Source organism: Jaculus jaculus, chromosome 1, assembly GCF_020740685.1.
Source record: "Jaculus jaculus isolate mJacJac1 chromosome 1, mJacJac1.mat.Y.cur, whole genome shotgun sequence".
Lineage (NCBI taxonomy): Eukaryota > Metazoa > Chordata > Mammalia > Rodentia > Dipodidae > Jaculus > Jaculus jaculus.
The window spans coordinates 298,397,512-298,419,711 of NC_059102.1; the positions used below are offsets into that span (position 1 = coordinate 298,397,512).

At 41.9% G+C, this 22,200-nt stretch overlaps 1 protein-coding gene across 1 annotated transcript in view; it reads right to left on the reverse strand.

Moving 5' to 3' along the window:
* Nucleotides 1–22,200, reverse strand: part of Axdnd1 (axonemal dynein light chain domain containing 1) — a 94,430-nt gene that overhangs the window by 61,145 nt on the left and 11,085 nt on the right. The window contains exons 8-13 of the mRNA XM_004658874.2: nt 19,365–19,486; nt 11,494–11,634; nt 10,693–10,797; nt 7,296–7,416; nt 2,113–2,214; nt 512–675 (exon numbers count right to left, since the gene is read on the reverse strand). Coding sequence (XP_004658931.2) covers nt 512–675; nt 2,113–2,214; nt 7,296–7,416; nt 10,693–10,797; nt 11,494–11,634; nt 19,365–19,486 — 755 coding nt within the window. The remainder of the gene's footprint in view (nt 1–511; nt 676–2,112; nt 2,215–7,295; nt 7,417–10,692; nt 10,798–11,493; nt 11,635–19,364; nt 19,487–22,200) is intronic.

Consider the following 22,200-nt stretch of genomic DNA (forward strand, 5'->3'; position numbering starts at 1 on the left):
AAATAAAGTAAAAGGCAGTAAAGGGTGTTGGTTACCTCTCCTCAAATCAATGTTAAGAGTAACTGGGGGCTGGGAAGGTGTATCGGCAAGCAAAGACCTTGATGCACAAGCATGAGGGTAAAGGGGGCCTGATATGACGTAAGTTTGATTCTCCAGCACCCACATGCCTATAACCCCTGTCCTGTGGGGGCTGGAGATCAGAGAATTGCTGGGTCTCACTCACTGACCAGTCTGATTGAAAACAGCAATGCTAGGTTCAGTGAGTCAGTCTCAAGGATAACACCCCAAAAAAGCAAGATATGAAGACCTTGACATTCGCCTGGGGGCTCTGCATGCAGGCACGCAGGGCATATGTATCTGTACGCAGATGTGCATACACCATACCCCACACCACACCCATATGCTGCACACACACACACACACATACAACAGTAATCAAAGGACAGAGAGAGAGACATTAACTTATCAGACGTGATGCAGTATAATAAGAAAAAGGTTGATGGAAACCCACGTTTTATCTCTGAAGAAGCTCTGCCATTTGATAATGCCATCCTTGACAATTTGTGATTTCTCTTTTGTAGACTCTTCAGTGTCTTCCACCTCCTTTTTAAAAGCTGTCACTAAATTTCTCCATTTTTCTGTCAACTTCTCCAACTGTGCATGGTCTGAAGTGTCCTAGAATGTATAGAATCAATTTATTTACATAACAAATGATTATTAACATGTATGAGGCCATTATTAACATTATAATACAAGAAGACTCCACAAGAAATGCATCAAAAGTTGAAAAAAAATCCTCTTTCAAATGTCATCAGTGACATCATTTGGTGATAAGATTTTTAAAATTATTTTCTTATTTTTTTTTATAATTTGTAAGGTATTAGGAACAAGATGTTTATTTCTTTTGCAACATGAATCCAGTTTGGAGCGGGACTTGACAGGTCACAGTGTGGTACATTAGGAAGACTAAGAACCAACGAAGCTATGCAGAGCCAAATATAAATCCTCAGCTTTTATAGACCAAAAAATCATAGGTGACATTATTTAATCTATCAGAAGTTAATCTTAATTCCTATAAAAAAACCTAACACATATATGTCTATCACAGAGTTGTCTTAAGAGTCAGATGAGATGATAGGGTCAACGGCTTGACTAAGTGGAAACACACTAGCTGCTAATTCCTCTTTTCCTCCCTTGAAGATTCATCGAATTTTGCATACAACTGCATAAGAATACATCAATAATGCAAATATATTTATTTTTACTTTTTATAAAATATTTATTTTTAGTTGAGAGAGAGAGTGTGTGTGTGAGAGAGACAGAGAGAGAGAGAGAGAGAGAGAGAGAGAGAGAGAGAGAGAGAGAAATGGCATACTTAGACCTCCTGCTACTACACATGAACTCCAGACAATGTGCCTCTGTGCATCTGGCTTTATGTGGGTACTGGGGAACTGAACCCAAGCCAACTGAGCTTTGTAAGCAAGTGCCTTTATCAGCTGAGCCTTCTCTATAGCCCAACAACTATTTTTTTAATTAATTTATTTATTTGAGAGAGAGAGAGAGGAAGAAGCAGAGAGAAAGAGAGAGTGGGCATGCCAGAGCCTCCAGCCACTGCAAACGAACTCCAGACGCATGTGCCCCCTTGAACATCTGGCTTACATGAGTCCTGGGGAATCGAACCAGGGTCCTTAGGCCTCACAGGCAAACACCTTAACCACTAAGCCATTTCCCCAGCCCCCAACAACTATTTTTTAAAGACAAGAGCCCAGGCTGGACTCAAACTTCAGATCCTCCTGCCTTGGCCTCCCAAGTGCTGAGCTAATTGGCATGTCCCACCCTGCCCAGCGATGGTTACTTACTTTTATTTTAGATAAAACAACCCTATAAGTAACTGTAGTACTAGTGAATTTAAATAAAGTGCTTTAATTATAATGGAAGACAAATATAAGGAAGATCCTTTATTCACCCTTCCTGAGCCTTTCCATTCTGCCCACAATGAAGCACAGACATAAAACCGTATTTGGAAGTCTGTAGATGCAGAAAGGCAAACTCTATGGTTTCAACACAACATTTAAGTCTTTTCTCCCATAGCTTAAATATACTGAGCTTTACCTTAGTTGACAGCATGATGATGAAATGTGTAGCTAATTTACTCCAGCCTTTTTCATTGAGGTAGAGTCTTTCAGCCAGTATGACTCTGTTTCTTTCAATTACCTAGAAACATAATGTACTATGATCAGGAAAACATTAACAGGCCACTACATTTTATTACAATGTTTTCACATATCAATTTTTAAAAATGTTATTTATTTATTTATTTGCCAGCAGAGAGAATGAGTGAGTGAGTGCTTCTAAAACAATTGACCTAAATGATGGTACAGGACTTATGAGCATGATGGACTGTAAGCTGCCCCTGTGTGACCTGAGGAATAGTCACAAGAAGAATTTCACAAAGGTAGGGCTGGAGAAATGGCTGCACGGTTAAGGCGCTTGCCTGCAAAGCCTAAGGACCCAGGTTCGATTCCCTAGTACTGACATAAGCCAGATGCACAAGGCGACACACACATCTGGAGTTTGTTTTCAGTGGCTAAAGGCCCTTGTGTGCCATTCTCTCTCTCTAAATAAGTAAATAATAAAAATATTTATTTTTAAAAAAGAATTTCACAAAGGTAGTGACAGGATATCTGAAAAATACACAGAAAAAGATAGCGCATGGAAAGGAAGCCAAGCCAAACACAACTCCAGCAAGCATCCCCGCCCCCCAGAGATAAGCTAGGGGTCCCTAGTCATAAGAGACTGGCAAGCCTACCCACAAGACAAGCCAGCATCCCTCACAAACCTCAGACCTATTATGGGGCTGGAGAGAGAGCTCAGAGGTTAGTAGTACTTCCTGTGCAAGCTTGAGGGTCTAAGGAAGTCTGCGAAGACCACTCAAGTTTGATCCCCAGGACCTACAGAAACTACTGGGCATGGGCCACACGCATCCACAGCCTCAGTACCATAGGGGAGCAGAGACCCATGCTTCAGAGCTCACCCACACAAAATGCATGACAAGCTGCACATCCATGAAGAGACTTGGGCTCAAATAGGGTTAGTGCGACTCCTGATGTTCCATTCTGGCCACCCCACCACAGCCCAAGGCATGAGGTGTGGGGAGGGGACATACATGTGCATACACCCAGTCCCTGGGCCACATCAGACACACACACACACACACACACACACACACACACACACACACACACACACGGAAAAATGACCAGTTGTGGGTTTGGGTAAGAGGGATTCCTCTGGTGGACAGGAATGTCATTTAGTCTCTGACTCAGAGCACAGGAGCCACCCTGAGAAACAGCCTATTGTTTAAGACGGAGCTACCCTGCCCTGCCGGCCTGAGAACAGGAGAGAGCTAGGTCAGGGCAGGTGGCAGGAGGCTTGGGTTCAGGCAGTGAGCAGTGAGTACAGAAAGGTAACCCTGCCCTTGGCTGCAGGAGCGGAGCTCATCAAGGGAGAGTAACCTGGAATTGCATAGCCCTGAGCCTGAGGGCAGCAGGCAGATCAAACCCTGCAGCTACCTATCACCATGCACTGTTACAGAGCCTGAAAAGCCTGAAAGGACAGCAGCCTTCTTGACACCCCAAGGCTGCCTCTTTGCACTGGGGTGCTAATACTTAGGAGGACTTGAAGTTACAAACACGGGTCCTCTAGATGTACAGATCTCACTGGTAGGTTTGCTTCCCACACTCCCAACACACTTGGAGAACCTCCACCTAGAACAATAGTCACCCCGGAGGGTATAAGCTTAAGGAATTCAAGAGTGGCAGAGAACCTATCAGCCCACAGAGCACAAAGCTAAGTTGGGTCAGAGGAGGTCCCTGGTATGCAAAGAAGTCTGCTCAAAACTTTTTTAAAAAAATTTTTATTATTTATTTATTTATTAGAGACAGAGAGGGAAAGAGAGAAGGAGAGAGAGAGAGCAAGAGCAAGCATGCCAGGCCTCAAGTCATTGTAAACAAACTCCAGATGCATGTGATATCACATGTATCTGGTTTATGCGGGATCTGGAGAAATGAACCTGAGTCCTTAGGCTTCACAGGCAATCACCTTAACCACTAAACCATCCCTCCAGCCTTTGTATGTGTGTGTCTTGTGCTTCCCCTGTTTTCTTTTTCCTTTTTTTTTTTTTTGTTCGTTTGGTTTGGTTTGGTTTTTGAGGTAGGGTCTCACACTAGCCCAGGCCAATCTAGAGAATTCACTATGTAGTTTCAGGCTGGCCTCAAACTCACAGCAATCCTCCTACCTCTGCCTCCTGAGTGTGAGATTAAAGGCATATGCCACCATGTCCTGCATGTTTTTACAAATGTCTCCAATGTCTGTCTTAAAAGAACATAGACATTTGTTCTTGTATTGGAAGAATCAATATTGTGAAAATGACAATCTTACCAAAAGTAATGTACACATATAATGCAATCCCCATCAAAATTCCAATGGCATTCTTCATGAAAATAGAAAAGAATCCAAAAATTCATTTGGAAGCACAAAAAAAAAAACCCTCAAATATCTAAAACAGCTGGTAGTATCACCATACCTGATTTTAATGTATATTACACAGCCATAGTAACAAAAACAGCATGGTACTGGCACAAAAACAGACATGTAGATCAGTGGAACAGAATAGAGAGCCCAGATGTAAGTCCAGGTAGCTATAGCCACCTGATATTCGATAAAAATGCCAAAAATACTCATTGGAGAAAAGACAGCCTCTTCAGCAAATGGTGTTGGGAAAACTGGATATGTATCTATATAAGGATAAAAATAGATTCTTCTCTCTCTCCATGTACAAGAATTAAGTCCAAATGGATCAAAGACCTTAATATCAGACCTGAAACTGCTAAAGGAAAAAGTAGGAGAAATCCTTCAACATATGAGTCATGGCAAAGACTTTCTGCATATAACCCCAATTGCTCAGGAAATAAAACCACAGATCAACTGCTGGGACCTCATGAAATTACAAAGCTTTTTGTACAGCAAAGAGCACTGAATAGAGCAAAAAGGCAACCTACAGAATGGGGGAAAATCTTTGCCAGCTATACATCTGACAGAGGACTAATATACAAAATATAAAAAGAACTCAAAAAGCTAAATAAGAAATAAGAAATCAAACAAGCCAATTAAAAAAATGGGCTATGGAACTAAATAGAGAGTTCTCAAAGGAAGAAATACAAAGCTGAGCATGGTGATGTACGCCTTGAATCTCAGCGCTCGGGAGGAAGAGGTAGAAGGATTACCATGAGTTCAAGGCCACCCTGAGACTACATAGTGAATTCCAGGTCAGCCTGAGCTAGTGTGAGACCCTACCTCAGAAAGCTGAAAAAGAAGAAGAAGAGGAAGAAGAAGGAGCAGCAGCAGCAGCACAGATGGCACTTAAACATCCAAAAAAAGTTCTACATCTCTAACTACCAGGGAAATGCAGATTAAAACTATGCTGAGATTTCATCTCACTCCTGTCAAATTGGCTACCATCATGAAAACAAATGACCTTAAATGCTGGCAAGGATGTGGAAAAAAAGGGACCCTTCTACACTGTTGGTGGGAATGTAATTTGGTCCAGCCATTGTGGAAATCAGTGTGGAGGTTTCTGAGACAGCTGAAAATAGATTTATCATATGATCCAGATATACTACCCCTAGGCATTTATTCTAAGGACTCATCTTACTATCTTAGAGATACTTGCTGAACCATGTTTATTACCACTCTATTCACAATAGCTAGGAAATGGGACCAGCCTAGATGTCCCTCAACTGATGAGTGGATAATGAAGATATGGCATATTTACACAACGAGTTTTACTCAGTGGTAAAGAAAAATGAAGTTATGAAATTTGTAGGAAAAGGATGGATCTGGAATGGATTATACTTAGTGAGGTAACCTAGGCCCAGAAAGCCAAACGTCACATGTTCTCTCTCATATGTGGATCCTAGCTGCAAATGAATGGACTTCCATGTCAGTAGGAATAAAGCTCAGTAGCAGAGGCCAATAAGCTAGAAAGGGGATATAAAGGGAGGGAGGGGGATCTTAATAGGATGGTATTGTATATATGTAAGTAGAATAACAGATTAATGGTGGTGAAAAGGCCCAAGTGCGGTCAAGGGAAGAGACTGAGTAAAGGAAAGATGGAAGGAGGGCTAATCAAAATCTAAGAGGATATAAATAAATCATATGGAAGCCTACTTTTTGGACGATAGAACACTCAGAAGCCATAGACTGTTACTAGAAAATTTTCAGTGCCAGGGATGGGATAACTTCCAGTGAGTTGTTGGCCAGGGAGGTCCCTGATGCTCCCAAAACATGACAGGCCATTGCCAAGGCCCTTGGTTTCCCACCAGGAATAGATGGTAAGACCCTATTGCTGAAGACTCCACATACTGGGGCTGCAAGGTCACTGAGAAATCCTGCTGTGCTGAAGCTGAGCTGAAAACCCCCTCCATGTAGACCAGCCGACAGAAAGCTGGAAAAAGCTATGCTGCATACAGTTCAATAGGAGAGAGAGAAATCGCCAGTGAAGATACTCAACAGTGGACACTGCAAGTCTTAAATTTGGTCAGCCAGGCCAAATGAGCCAATGGGTGCAATAGTGGCATTTCTGTTATGGAGGGAAACCAACCACTCTCTAATTGGACTGGAGGCCTGCTCCATGAGAGGGAATACATCTCTGATACTGAAAACCTACAACAGGGGTAGTCATGAGCCCTAGGGGTGTAAAGTCTACTGGTGTCTGGCTAAATGTATATGCTATGCTCACCAAACTGCCCAGTATGCACTTCTTTTAATGTTCATACCCATATATTAATGCTACTCTCACTTTTGGCAAGAGAAGCTTCTCTTTTCAGATGGGGGTGCCCTTGGGATGACTCAGAAGGCACCATGATGCTCAGAAGTGACAGAGGAGTGCTCAGCACTGAAATATCTCTATCACATCTTCCAAGGCTCAGGGTCCATTGTGGAAGAGGTGGCAGTAAGGAAGGGTAAGACTCTTTACAACGTGCTCCTCCAGACACAAGAGGAAAAGATTCATGACATCAAAATCAAAGAGAGACTGATTGAGAGGGGTAGGGGATATGATGGACAGTGGAGTTTCAAAGGGGAAAGTAGGGTGAGGGAGGAAATTACCATGGGTTATTGTCTTCAATTATGAAAGTTGTCAATAAAAAATAAATTATAAAAATAAAATGAGTAAAATAAAAAATTGTAAAATGAACTTTAGTCAATAAGAAAGTTGTGAATCCAGATGAACAAACCTTTAGAGCCAATTCATATGTGGCTGAGCTCCAAATATCTCTTTCTGTCATGAGCTGCTTAATATCATTCTCCATCCTTTTTCTTTGTAGTGTATATAAGTCATGGTATTCTTCTAAAACTCTAAAAGGAAAATTCGGAAATAGCTATGTGGCACATTTAAAAGGTAATTTGTTATTAAAATAGGCAATTTAGGGCTGGGGAGATGGCTCAGTGGGAAAACTGCTTGCTATGCAAGCATGACAACTGGAGTTCAGATTCCCAAAGCCCGCAGAAAGTGGGGCACAGTAGCAAGTTTCTATAACCCTACCCCTCCTCTATCAAGATGGGAGGTAGAGGCAGGAGGATCTCCTGGAAGCTCACGGGCTGGCTGACCTGGGCAAATACACTGGTGAAAAACAAGAAACCCTGCCTCAAAAAGGTGCAAGGCAAGGATCAATACCCAAACCTGTTCTCAGCCCTCCATACACACAGCATTGTGCATGAACACCTGCGCTCACACACAAGAACATACACATAGCAAAAAAAGAAAGAACATACACATAGCATACATACACACACACACATAATAAAATAATATAGACAAAATTTTCCATTAAAACTCATCATATGCTGGGCATGATGGAGCATGCCTTTAATCCCAACTCATTCGGGAGGCAGAGGTAGGAGGATCGCCGTGAGTTCGAGACCACCCTGAGAACACATAGGGAATTACGGGTCAGCCTGAGTAGAGTGAGACCCTACCTCTAACCCCCCAAAAAGAAAAAACCTCATCAAAGTGGGACATGGTGGTATACCCCATTAATCTCAGCACTCAGGAGGCAGAGCTAGGAGGATCTCTGTGAGTTTGAGGCCAGCCTGGGATTACAGTGAGTTCCAGTCAGCCTGGGCTATCGTAAGACCCTATCTCAAAAAAAAAAAAAAAAAAAACTCATTGAAGGTAAGGATGATATAATTGCTGGATATGTTGATAACTGACTGAAATTTAAAAATACTCATATTTCATTTACAAATATTATAAAAAGCCAGAATAAAAGTAAAAATCCAAATGGAGTGTTCAGCAGTAGATGAAATATCTCTATCACACCCTCCAAGGCTCAGGATCCATTGCAGAAGAGATGGTGGAAAGACTAAGAGCAAAAGAATGGGTAGGACTGCTTACAGTGCTGTCTGCCCGGCACAAAATGGCCTTGATACTCATGACCTCAAAGTGCCTGAGACTACCACATAAGACCTTCATCACTGGAGGAAAGAAATGCTGATATCAAGGACTGGGGAAATTGTTCAGTGGTTAAAGATGCTTGTTTGCAAAGCCTGATATCCCAACTTTGATTACCCAGTACCCAGTGACATGTGCATCTAGAGTTCATTTGCAGTGGCAAGAGGTTCTGACATGCCCATTCTTTCTTGCTCTCTCTCCTTGTAAATAAATAAAAATAAAAATTTTAAAAGAAACTAATAAAAATGATGACATCAAAATAGAAGAGAGACTAGGACTGGAGGGATGGCTTAGTAGTTAAGGTATTTGCCTGCAAAGCCAAAGGACCCAGGTTTGATTCCCGAGACCCACATTAGCCAGATGCACAAGGTTGCACATGCATCTGGAGTTTGTTTATGGTGGCCAGAGGACTTGGCACATCCATTCTCTCTCTCCCTCTTTCTCTTTGTCAAATAAATTAATTAATGAAAATTAAAAAAATAGAAGAGAGACTAATTGGAAAAAAAGAGAAAGGATTCAATGGAGGGAAGATTTGAGAGAAAAAGGGGAAGATGGGAGTTTTATCATGGTTTATTATCGATACTTACAGAAATTATAAAAAGTTAAAAAATTTAAAAATCACTGAAAATTAGAAAAAATTAGGCTGGAGAGATTGCTTACTGGGTAAGGTGCTTGTCTGCAAAGCCTAATAACCCAGGATCAATTCCCCCAGTACCCATATAAGTCAGATGCACAAGGTGGTGCATGTGTCTGGAATTTGTTTGCAGTGGCTGGAGGCCCTAGTGTGCCTATTCTCTCTATCTGCCTCTTTCTCTCTCAAATAAGTAAATAAATTTTTAAAAAAATGTAAGTATAAAAAAGGAAAGTTAAAAGTCCAACATAATGTTCACTGATCTATTCTTTTGATATATATATATATATATATATATATATATATTTTTTTTTTTTTTTTTTTTTTTTTTTTTTTTTTGAGGTAGGGTCTAGCTCAGACTGACCTGGAATTCACTATGTAGTCTCAGGATGGCCTTGAACTCATGATGATCCTCCTACCTCTGCCTCCCAAGTGCTGGGATTAAAGGTGTGCACCACCATGCCCAGCTTCTTTTGATATTATAATGATGTAATAACTACTACTGTACCAAATGAAAAATTCAGAATACAAGTAACAGTAATGTAGTAATTTTGATGGCTAAATAAAAAATGTTTTCATAACAAATAAAAGAATTGTGCACTTCAAATTCAGTATCAGTAAATAAAGCCTTTTGTGCTTGTGTATGTGAGTATACATGTTTGTTTTTGCTTGTGTGTGTGTGTGTGTGTGTGTGTGTGTGTGCGCGCGCGCGTGCCCATGCTGCGTCCCTTGCCTGCAGTGGAGCACACTTGCCTGCTGTGGCCAGAGTGGAGCATCAGGCGTTCTACTCCGTTGCTGTTCCTCTGGCTCTTATTTGAGCCAGAGTCTCTTACTGATCTCAGTGCTTGCCAGTTTTTGTGGGGTCTGGTGATTCTCAAGTCTCTGCTCCCTACAGGAGTGGGTCTCAGACCCACATGGCCATGGCCCTCTGTTTATGTACGTCCTGGGGACTGAGCTCTAGCAATATGTCCTCATGCTTGCACTGACACTGTTCCTAACCAGGGCAGGGGGAGGAGGAGGAAGAAGATGATAACATTTACAGAGCTGGGAAGGTGGGTCAGTGAGTAAATAAATTAATCGGTAATCGCAGTGCAGCTATGGCAAGGGAGGTGAAGGCAGAAGAATCACCCAGGAGCTCACAGGCCAGAAGCCTGTTCAATTCCCCAGCACCCACATAAAACCTAATGTATAAGGTAGCTCATGAGTCTGGAGTTTGTTTGCAGTGGCTGGAGGCCCTGTCATGTCCATTCTCTCTCTCCCTCTCCCTCTCTCTCTCTTTCTCTCTCTCTTTCTTTCTCTCTCTCTGAAATTAAATAAATATTTTTTAATTTCACTAGCAAAATGACTAATGCTGAAAAGATTATGTCTTCAAGAGAAAGATTGTGTTTTATTTTCTTTCCAATCAGAATGAGAAATCAGCTAAGCTCGGGTGAAGTGGACAGCGTGTGCTCTTAGAACTAGACCTCATGTCATGGATGCTTTTGCAGAAGCCATGTAAGCATCGCCCCATCGCCCCTCTCCACGATGAAGCTGCCGGCACTTAACTCACTTAGCATTCTTCTCAGCTTCTAAAAGAGCTTCTGCCAAGTCTCTGTGGGTTTTCTCCGCTTCCTTTGTTAATTTAATGTCATGATCCCGAACAAGACAGAGTTCCCTGAAATGAAGCAAAGAAATGTCAAACTCTTGATTGAAAAGTTCTGGAAAGTTTCTACTCTGGAAATGAGCTTTGCACGCAGGCACCTTCTGTTCGTCCACGTGCCTCCCTGCCTCAGTTTCCTACCTCACAAAGCAGAGCGGGAATGCCAGTGCCTGGGGCGGAGCCTTGCTGGGGTTGGCAGGGGACTCGGGCTGACAGGAAAAGGCAGAATGGCGCGGTTGGCCATCTTCTAGTGGAGGGCAGGGCTGGCAGCAATCCACCCATGCTGTGCTGCCCAGTGTGACCTGCCTGGCCTGTGCTCTTGACTCTTGCCGCCAGACATCTGGACGCGAGGTGAGCACCCTGACTGTGACTGCTAAAGAATACTTACTTTCTTTGGAATTTGAACCTTGACACCCGTAACCATGGAATTGCTCTGTAAATGTGATGAACATCAACACAGGTATCTTGGAAGGACAAGTAACTGGCTCATCTCTATCAAATATAGACAGAACCTTAGGTGTGGATTAAACTGGGCACGCTCCTTCTCTGCCTCTAGATCTGCATATCCAGTTCTCTCTATTCTCTTGTCAGACATGAAGCACAAGACAGTAACGCCACCGTTAGCCACCCTCTTCCCATGAATAGTTTCCACTTTATTTAGAAACATGGTTCTAACTTTTGCTGTGTGTTTAGGACAGTCACAGATTTTACCTGGTCAGTTCCTCAATAACATTCTTGAAGTTGTACAGCTCTTCTAAGATGCGCTGGTCCATCATCCTCTGAGTCACCAAGTCTTTGTAGAAATCAATCATCTGTCGGGCAATTTGGTCAAGCATCTGCACATACCTCTCTCTACGTGAGAAATAAGGGAGCAAAATATCATGAAAAAGGAAAGAAAGAGAAGCCAGAAACACACCTGAAAGAAAGCAATGTTACATAAAGAAATAGTAGCCGGGCGTGGCGGCGCACGCCTTTAATCCCAGCACTCAGGAGGCAGAGGTAGGAGGATCGTCATGAGTTCAAGGCCACCCTGAGACTACACAGTGAATTCTAGGTCAGCCTGAGCTAGAGTGAGCCCTACTGTGAAAAAAAGAAAAGAAAAAGAAATAGAAAACAGATATTCCCAAAATCCACACGGGAAGAACAATATAGAAAAAGAAAGAAATCCGGGCTACTTTCTTGCCACATTCATGTAAGAGAATGAACCAGTCTGGAGAACTAGAACCAGAGCCACAGTTATTAGGAATACAATATCTAAGATGTAAAACAAAAATAGAGCTTGATATATTTCTTCTTAAAGTTATACACTTTGGGGATAAAACCATGACTTACATCTACCTTTATGACATCAAACATTGACTATAATGACATTTTTTAAATGTATGAATTCATGGATGACATTACTTTTGTCAAACTAAGTAAACATAAATATACACTATTTAAAAATTAACAATGACCTTTTTTAAAAATTATTTATTTATTTATTTATTTGAGAGCGACAGACACAGAGAGAAAGACAGATAGAGGGAGAGAGAGAGAATGGGCGTGCCAGGGCTTCCAGCCTCTGCAAACGAACTCCAGACGCGTGCGCCCCCTTGTGCATCTGGCTAACGTGGGACCTGGGGAACCGAGCCTCGAACCAGGGTCCTTAGGCTTCACAGGCAAGTGCTTAACCGCTAAGCCATCTCTCCAGCCCAACAGTCTATTTTAAAAGTGATCCCTAGGGGAAACCCTCCAACATATTGGTCTTGGCAAAGACTTTCTAAATACAACCCCAATTGCTCAGGCAATAAAACCACAGATTAACCACTGGGACCTAATGAAATTACAAAGATTTTGCACCGCAAAGGACACAGTGAAAAAAGCAAAGAGGCAACCTACAGAATGGGAAAAAATCTTCGCCAGCTATATATCTGATAAAGGATTAATATCTAGGATATACAAAGAACTCAAAAAGTTAACTAATAAGGAATCAAACAGGCCAATCAAAAAATGGGCTAAGGAGCTAAATAGAGAGTTCTCAAAGGAAGAAATACGAATGGCATATAAGCACCTAAAAAAATGTTCTACGTCACTAGTCATCAGGGAAATGCAGATTAAAACTACATTGAGATTCCATCTCACTCCTGTCAGATTGGCCACCATCATGAAAACAAATGATCATAAATGTTGGCGGGGATGTGGAAAAAAAGGAACCCTTCTGCACTGCTGGTGGGAATGCAATCTGGTCCAGCCATTGTGGAAAACAGTGTGGAGGTTCCTAAAGCAGCTAGAGATTGATCTACCATATGACCCAGCTATAGCACTCCTAGGCATATATCCAAAGGATTCATCTCATTTCCTTAGAAGTACATGCTCAACCATGTTTATTGCTGCTCAATTTATAATAGCTGGGAAATGGAACCAGCCTAGATGTCCCTCAACAGATGAGTGGATAATGAAGATGTGGTACATTTATACAATGGAGTTCTACTCAGCGGTAAAGAAAAATGAAGTTATGAAATTTGCAGAAAAATGGATGGACCTGGAAAGTATTATACTAAGTCAGGTAACCCAGGCCCAGAAAGCCAAGCGCCACATGTTCTCCCTCATATGGGGATCCTAGCTACAGATGACTGGGCTTCTGTGTGAGAATGAAAATACTTAGTAGCAGAGGCCAGTAAGCTGAAAAGGAGACATAAAGGGTGGAGAAAGGAAGGGAGGAGGATACTTAATAGGTTGATATTGTATATATGTAATTACAATGATTGTAATGGGGAGGTAATATGATTGAGAATGGAATTTCAAACGGGAAAGTGTGGGGGTGGGGAGGGAGGGAATTACCATGGGATATATTTTATAATCATGGAAAATGTTAATAAAAATTTAAAAAAAAAAAACAAACAAAAAAAAAAAAAACAAAACAAAAAACAAACAAAAAAAAAAAAAAAAAAAAGTGATCCCAAGTGTTACATCCAATACCTGAAGTCCTATAATCATAGTATATTTGAGTTGCGTGGGCATTTAGTCTGATTTCACTCACTACAGAATTATCCGCCCCTTGATTAAACAGTTCCTGTGGCAGGTAAAGAACAGCTCTTCATGCAGCTCACGTATAACAAAGTATCTGGGGTTAAGATTTCCCCTCCTGGAATATGTGGACTGCATCTGCTCAAGGGCCTTCCCATTCTAATTCTACAAGATACAACTCCATCACAAGAACACGCACTTCAAAGCAAAAGAAGGAGTTCTTAAGGATGGAAAACAAAAAACACAGTAAACAAAAAACAGCAAGCTAAGAATGGAGCAGAAGCAGATTGAAGTGTTCAATAAGCAAACCCAAGATCAAGGTTGCCCAGGAAAACATCAACATGGGGATGCAGAGAGTAAGCCTTGGTTAGGGTTGGGGGTAGGATTCCTAGGGCTGTTGCATGGACTTTGGGTCCCAGGAAAAAGCAGATAAAACTCTCTTCAGAATAGCACCCTTGGCTCCAACTTAAGGAGAATCATATATTACCTCCATAGCAAAGGCTGAAAAATATTAATGTAAATCACCCAGCTTGAATGAAACTCAAAAAAGACTACCAGTAATAGCTGTACACATCAAAGGTCTTCATTTATTAAAATTGTCTGATTGAAATATAAAAACAGGGCTGGAGAGATGGCTTAGTGGTTAAGGCGCTGCCTGCAAAGCCTAAGGACCCAGATTCAATTCTCCAGATCCCACATAAGCCAGATGCATATGATGGCACATGCATCTGGAATTCATTTGCAGTGGCTAGAGGCCCTGGCATGCCCATTCTCTTTCTTCCCCTCTCTCTCCCTCTCTAATAAAAAATTAAATATTTAAGCTGGGCATGGTGGTGCACGCCTTTAATCCCAGCACTTGGGAGGCAGAGGTAGGAGGATCGCTGTGAGTTCGAGGCCACCCTGAGACCGCATAGTAAATCCCAGGTCAGCCTGAGCCAGAGTGAGACCCTACCTCAAAATAAATAAATAAAAATAAAAATAGAAAAAGTAAAAATAAATAAATAAATAAATAAATAAAATATTTTTTTAAAGTAAAAATAAAATAAAATATAGAAACATGCAACACAAGCTTGAGAAATAAATGTTACTAGGCCAAAAATCAGTGTTCCAAGAGAAGTCTATGAGCAAGACATATTAAGGGAAGCTCTTTGTAAGAAATTGAAAAGTAATTGCAAACAACATTTGATAATTGTGTTTCATTTGTTTCTGCAACAGTTGAATTTTGTGTTTTTTTTCCCTGTGTATGTGGTGGTTCTATTTTTCTCCAATAAAACTTTTATTTGAAAAAAGAAAGAAAAAAAAAGAGAAGTCTAGCTGCAGTCCTCAGAACAACAAAACAGGAAAGAAGACACTGCTTCTCAACATTGGAAAGGAGGCAGCTGGCATCGCTAGACTCCATGGTTACTAAAAGATAAGCAGAGAATATTATAAGCAGCTTCTTATTCACACGTGCCTGGATAAAGGGACAAATTCTCAGAAAGATAAAAGTCAACAAAATGGAGTGAAGAAGTAGATAACTTTAAGATATTCTATCAAGGATTTGTTTGCTCAATTTGTTACTCAAAAACCTTTATACAAAGGAAAGCTCAGACCTTGACAACAACGGAACCTTGGGTTGGCAACTTGCTATTAGAAATGACACATACACAAAACGAATTGGACTCAGCAAATAAAACTTTTGTACATCAAAGTATAACTGCGGGCTGGAGAGATTGCTTAATGGTTAAGGCATTTGCCTCCAAAGCCTAAGGGTCCAGGTTTGATTCCCTAGGACTCACGTAAACCAGATGCACAAGGTGATACATTCATCTGCAGTTCGTTTACAGTGACTAGAAACCCTGGTATGCCCATTCTCTCTCTCTCTCTCTCAGATAAAAATAAAAAAATTTAAAAATAAGGTGTAACTGAAGAAAAAAAAACTAAAAATGCCCTCCAACTCTGCTTCTTTTTATTTTTAGTGATTTATCGATTTGCACATGTGGATGCATGCACATGTGGGCACGGGTGCACCACAGCCTCTTGCAGCTGCAAATGAGCACCAGACACTTTGCCAATTATTTACTTATTTATTTTGAGAGAGAGATAAAGAAAAAGAGGCAGAGATAGAGAGAGAATGAATGGGCATGCCAAGGCCTTCAGCCACTGCAAACTCCAGACACTTGGATCCCCTTGTGCGCATGTGTGACATCACACGCTTGCATCACTGTGTCGGGCTTACATTGGACCTGGAGATTCGAACAGGAGTTCTTAGGCTTCGCAGGCAGGTGCCTTAATCGCTAAGCCATCTCTCCAGCCTGACTTGGCCAATTAAAAAAAAAATTTATTTATTTTCAAGGAAAGAGAGGGAGAGAATGGGCACACCAGGGCCTCAAGTGACTGTAAGCGAACTCCAGATACACCTGTCACCTTGTGCATGCATCTGACTTATGTGGATCCTGGGGACTTGAACCTGGGCCCTTTGGCTTTGCAGGCAAGCACCTTAACTGCTAAGCCATCTCTCCAGCCCTGGGTGTTTGTTTTTGGAGGCTGGATTTCACTCCAGCCCAGGATGACTTGATACTCACTCTGTAGCCCAGGCTGCTAGTTAATTTTAAAAATCTCTAATTTGAGGGCTGGGGACCTGCCAATCCAAGTTCACTCCTGCCCAGCACCTACCTGAAGCCTAACACAAAGTGACACGCACATCTAGGAGCCCAGTGCAGGGCAAAGGGAGGAGGCAGAGCCAGGAGAATCTTGAATGTATACAATGTTTTAAGCCATATAATTAAAATGTGATTTCTCTGTCCCATGCTGGGGTGGGAGGAAGCCAAACATGTAGTTGCTATATGACTCAAGCAACTTCACTCCTAGATATATCCGAAAGAAGGGAACACACGTCCACATAAAACCTTGCACCTAAGTGATCATATAAGTGCTTTCCATAATGTCCAAAACGTGGAAATAGCCCGTACTAATGAGAAATGGATATGATTCAATTTTCCTTAAAGAATTTTGACTTTGGATCTCCTGCCTTCCAGTTTCTGTTTAGGCTTTCTAGGACATAGCCTTACTCTATTTTAGCTCCCAGGGCCTAACATCTGAAACTTTTCCATACCTTCTCCTTAAAGAAGGCCGTGGTAGAGTTGGGACCTTAAAGGTGCCCCAAGGGCCCATGTGTTAAAGAATTGTGTCAGGGAAGTACTATTGGGAAGTGGTGGTACCTTTACGACATAGGCCCTAGTAGCGGGGGAGGGTTCTTTAGGTCCTCAAGGGCATGACCTTGTAGGGGAAAACAGGACGTTGACCCCCCTCTTTCTCTTGTGCTTCCTGACGCGTGATAAGTAGCTCTGCCCACCACACACTGGCAGCACTCCCCTGCCATGTGCTTGCACGCCACAGCCCCAAAAGCCAACCATGGCCTGAAATGAACGGGTTTTGTTGTTGTTGTTGTTTTGTTTTTTGTTTTTCGAGGTAGGGTCTCACTCTAGTCAAGACTGACATGGAATTCACTATGGAGTCTCAGGGTGGCCTCGAACTCATAGCGATCCTCCTACCTCTGCCTCCCAAGTGCTGGGATTAAAGTCGTACGCCACCACACCCAGCTTACTCTCTCTCTCTCTCTCTCTCTCTCTCTCTCTTTTTATTTATTTATTTATTTATATTTTGAGGCAGGGTTTCATGTAGCCCATGCTGGCCTCAAACTTACCATATAGCTGAGGATGACCTTGAGCTTCTGATCCCCTTACTTTATCGCAAGGGCGGGGATTCCATGTGTGTACCACCATGCCCAGTTTATGCAGCTCTGGGGAAGAACCTAGGGCTTCAATTTGCTAGCAAGCACTCTAACAACTGAGTTACATTGCAGCTGAATCTTTATTCTTTATAAAGTCATTTACCTCAGGTAGTTCATTAAAGTTACAGAGAGATGCACTGGGAGAGATGGCTCAATGGTTAAGGATGCTTAAGTGCAAAGTCTGATGTCCAGAGTTCAATTCCCCAGTACCCACGAAAAAGCTAGATGTGGGGATGGAGAGGTTGCTTAGTGGTTAAGGCACTTGGCTGCAAAGCCAAAGGACCAGGTTCAATTCCCCAGGTCCCATGTAAGCCAGATACACATGTGTCTTGAGTTTGTTTACAGTAGCTGGAGGCCCTGGCATGCCCATTCTCTCTCAATCTCACTAATAAATAAGTAAAAATAAAGTATTTTTTAAGCCAGATGCACAAAGTAGCACATGTATCTGGAGTTTATTTACAGTAGCAAGAGACCCATTCTCATTCTCTCTCTCCATGCAAATAAAGAAAAATATAGCTTTCAAGTTACAGGAAGCTGACCAGCATGATTTATACACACTGACATGTGTTTTTTCCTTTATTTTTGTGCATGTGTCTGTAGAGAATATATGTATGGTGTGTGTAATGTGTGGTATATGCACGTGTGCGCAGATGCACATACCCTATGCACATGCATGCAGAGTCCAGTTGGGGTCTTTCCCTCAACCTGGAGCTGCTGTCCATCAGTGAGCTCCATTGGTTTTTCAGTCTCCCCACCTCAAGAAGCCAACAACAAAAATAAAATCCAATAAACAAACCGTATCACATTCCTATGAAATATCTCATCTCTTGGCACAAAGGAGACACTCAACAAATAGCACTGCTTTATGAATGAACAAGTCCATAACTGGAAACTTTCACAGTAGCTCATCTTCATTCATAGATGAAAAAATTAAGGCTCAGAGTTTTACCAAGTTCTTAAGCCAAATGAAGATTCTACTATCGAGAATATAATTAAAAGCAATTGATTCTTCAATCTAATGTATTTTTATAGCATTCTCAAAAGCAGATTTGAAACAATTCAAAAAGCTATATGGAGGGGCTGTAGAGATGGCTTAGCAGTTAAGCGCTTGCCTGTGAAGCCTAAGGACCCCAGTTCAAGGCTTGATTCCCCAGGACCCATATAAGCCAGATGCGCAAGGGGGAGCATGTGTCTGGAGTTCGTTTGTAGTGGCTGGAGGCCCTGGTGTGCCCATTCTCTCTCTCTCTCTCTCTCTCTCTCTCTCTCTCTCTCTCTCTCTCTCTGCCTCTTTCTCTATCTGTCTGTCTGTCACTCTCAAATAAATAAAAATAAGCAAAAAAATTTTTAAAGATATATGGAAATATAATGAATCTCTGGCTCAAAGTTAAACATTATTGAACAATGTTGACTAGAAAATTAACTGCATGTCAAGTCTTTGTTATAAGCACCCCCTTAATATTTTTCTTTTAAATGGCAGAAGCTATGTGGCTGGGGCAGGTGGGCATTTGGTTGACAGCTGTCAGACCCTTCCCCATATCCAGCAAAAGCAGTGTTTGCCAGGAGCACAACCAAGCAACACCCCCAGGACTGGAAGGTTTTGCAAGCAAGTGCCTTTAGCCACTAAGCTATCTTCCCAGCCTCAAATGTCTTATTTTTACTATTTAAGAACAGAAAAATAAACATATCAATAAAAATTCAAAAAAAATATAATGAATCTCATTAATTGGTGGAACTAATATATTAATAATGGCAATTTAAAATTTTGATAAGGAAACAGGAGCATTCCAATGCTAGTTCTCACCTGATTTTGGACAGTAGCTCTCCTCTGTCTGCGCAGTCCACACTGACCTGTCGAATAAGCTCATGAAATACTGTATTGTAAATGGTTTGTTCCTTCTTCAACAAATGTAGCAGCTGGTGCATCTGGCAGAAGTCAGTAAAATAATTAGCACTTAACATAGTCTATCAGTAAAATTTGTTTAGTAAATAAATATGATGAATATAAACAAGTTTCAGTATACCTTATGTAATTCATTTAATTACACGTCCATTCATATTCATATGTATACACACACACACACACACATATAAAAAAAAGACACATACTTATTTATTTGGCTTTGCGAGGTAGGGCCTCATTCTAGCCCAGGCTGACCTGGAATTCACTATGTGGTCTCAGGCTGGCCTTGTACTCACAGCGATCCTCCTGCCTCTGCCTCCTGAGTGCTGGGATTAAAGGCGTGCAACACCACACCCAGCTAATGACATGTATTTTTTAAAGTATGACTATTTTGCACTTTTCTCTATGTTGTACTAATAATATTAAAATACCACTCCTAAGTTGCACCTACAAAAATCACAAAACCTGAATCTAATCATGAGTATTCGTCAGACAAACCAACACTGAGGAGAATTGAAAGAAAAACTGGCCTGTGTACTTCAGAGTATCAAGATCAAGAAACATAACGAACAGCTGAGGAATGGCTCTGGATCCAAGTTGTCTAAAGGACCGCGACAACTAGAAGCACATTGAGATCCTAGACCAAGATGCAGGAAATAGCTTTAAAAAGTCATTACAGCAGCTGGGGAGATGGCTTAGTGGTAAAAGCATTTGCCACGCAAGCATGAAGACCAGAGTTCAGATCCGCAGGCGCCACAAATGTCAGATGGGCAGGTGGCCGCTTGTAATCCCAGCACTTAGAAGGCAGACAGGCAAGCCCACAGCAATCTGGCCACCTAGACAAGTTAAATCAGCGAGATGGGTTCAAGTGAGAGACCCTGCCTCAGTAAATAAAGTAGAGAGCAATTGAGGAAGACAATGGACACACACCTGCACACATACCTGCACCAAATGTGTGCCAGAACACATGCACACACGTGCGTGCATACCACATACACATATATACATGTATAAAAGCATTAAGGGGCAACTGGTGAATTAAAAAATTTGAATATAGATTATAATAGGTAATACTCCTAAATAAATATTAAATTCCCTGATTTTGATAACTCTATTATGAACAGGTTAAAGAAAGTCCTTGCAGGGCGTGGTGGCGCACGCCTTTAATCCCAGCACTCGGGAGGCAGAGGTAGGAGGATCGCCATGAGTTCAAGGCCACCCTGAGACTCCATAGTGAATTCCGGGTCAGCCTGGGCTAGAGTGAGACCCTACCTTGAAAAACCAAAAAAGAAAGAAAGAAAGAAAGAAAGAAAGAAGGAAGGAAGGAAGGAAGGAAGGAAGGAAGGAAGGAAGGAAGGAAGGAAGGAAGGAAGGAAGGAAGGAAGGAAGGAAAGAAAGAAAGAAGGAAAAAAAGAAGGAAAGAAAGAAGGAAAGTCCTTGTTTGTAAGAATAAACCCTGTGATATTTGGTAGTCGTGGAGTTTGATACCTATAACTTCCCTAAATGGCAGTAATAGTAAAAGAAATGAAATGAACTCCGTGCATATAGATAGAGAAGAGAAAGAGATAGCGCAAACAGGGCACAGAGTAAACACCTGGGTAGAGATTCTGAGAGCCATGGCCGACTGCACCCTTCAACACTCAAAGTAAGGGGCCTTCAGAGATGGCTTGGTGGTTAAGGGAGTTGCCTGCAAAGCCAAAGGACCTAGGCTGGATTTCCTAGGACCACGTAAGTCAGATACCCGAGGTGGTGCATGCATGGGGAGTTTGTTTGCTGTGGCTGAAGGCCCTGGTGTGCCCATTCTCTCTCTCTCTCTCTCTCTCTCTCTCTCTCTCTCTCTCTCTCTCTCTCTCTCTCTCTCCCTGTCTCTCAAATAAATAAATAAATAAAAATTTAAAATATTTAAAATAAAAAGCAACCAAAAAACTCATAGTAAGACAGGCATGGTTAAGAACAGCTATAATCACAGCACTCAAGAAGCAGAGGCAGGCTGGTCATGGTGGCGCAGGCCTTTAATCCCAATACTCAGGAGGCAGAGGTAGGAGGATTGCCATAAGTTCGAGGCCACCCTGAAACTACATAGTGAATTCCAGATCAGCCTGGGCTACAGTGAGACCCTACCTTGAAAAACCAAGAAGAAGAAGGAGGAGGAGAAGGAGGAGGGGGATGAGGAGAAGAAGAAGGAGAAGAAACAGAGGCAGGAGGATTGCCACAAAGTCGAGGCCTGCATGGTTTACACAGCAAGTTCCAGGCCAGCCAGGGCATTCACAAGATACTGTCTCAAAAACCAAAAGCCAAAACCATTTCTTAAAAAAAAAAAATCTACTGGTCATCGTGACAACATCAAAAGGTGGGACCTTTAAGAACTAACTAGATTGTGAATTAATGACATATCTAGGGGTACATTTGTCATCACAGGAAGCACCTCTGACAGAAGGGAGCGCTCAGCCTCATTTTTTTCGTCTCAGGAGATCACTTTCCTGTCCACCTTCCATCATGGGACGATGAGCAGGGAGGTCCCCTGACAGATGTTCATGGACTTTCCAGCCTCCAGAACTATGAGCCAAGCAAACTCCTATGGTTTATGACTTCCTCAGTTGATGGCACCCTGTTTTAGCATCAAGAAACAGACTAAGACACTGGGGGAAGCCTATGTCAGAGTGCCTGGTTGTAAATTTCAAATTCTATGTAAAATTCAAACAGTGGCACTCATTTGGGGGGAAAAAAAAACCTATAT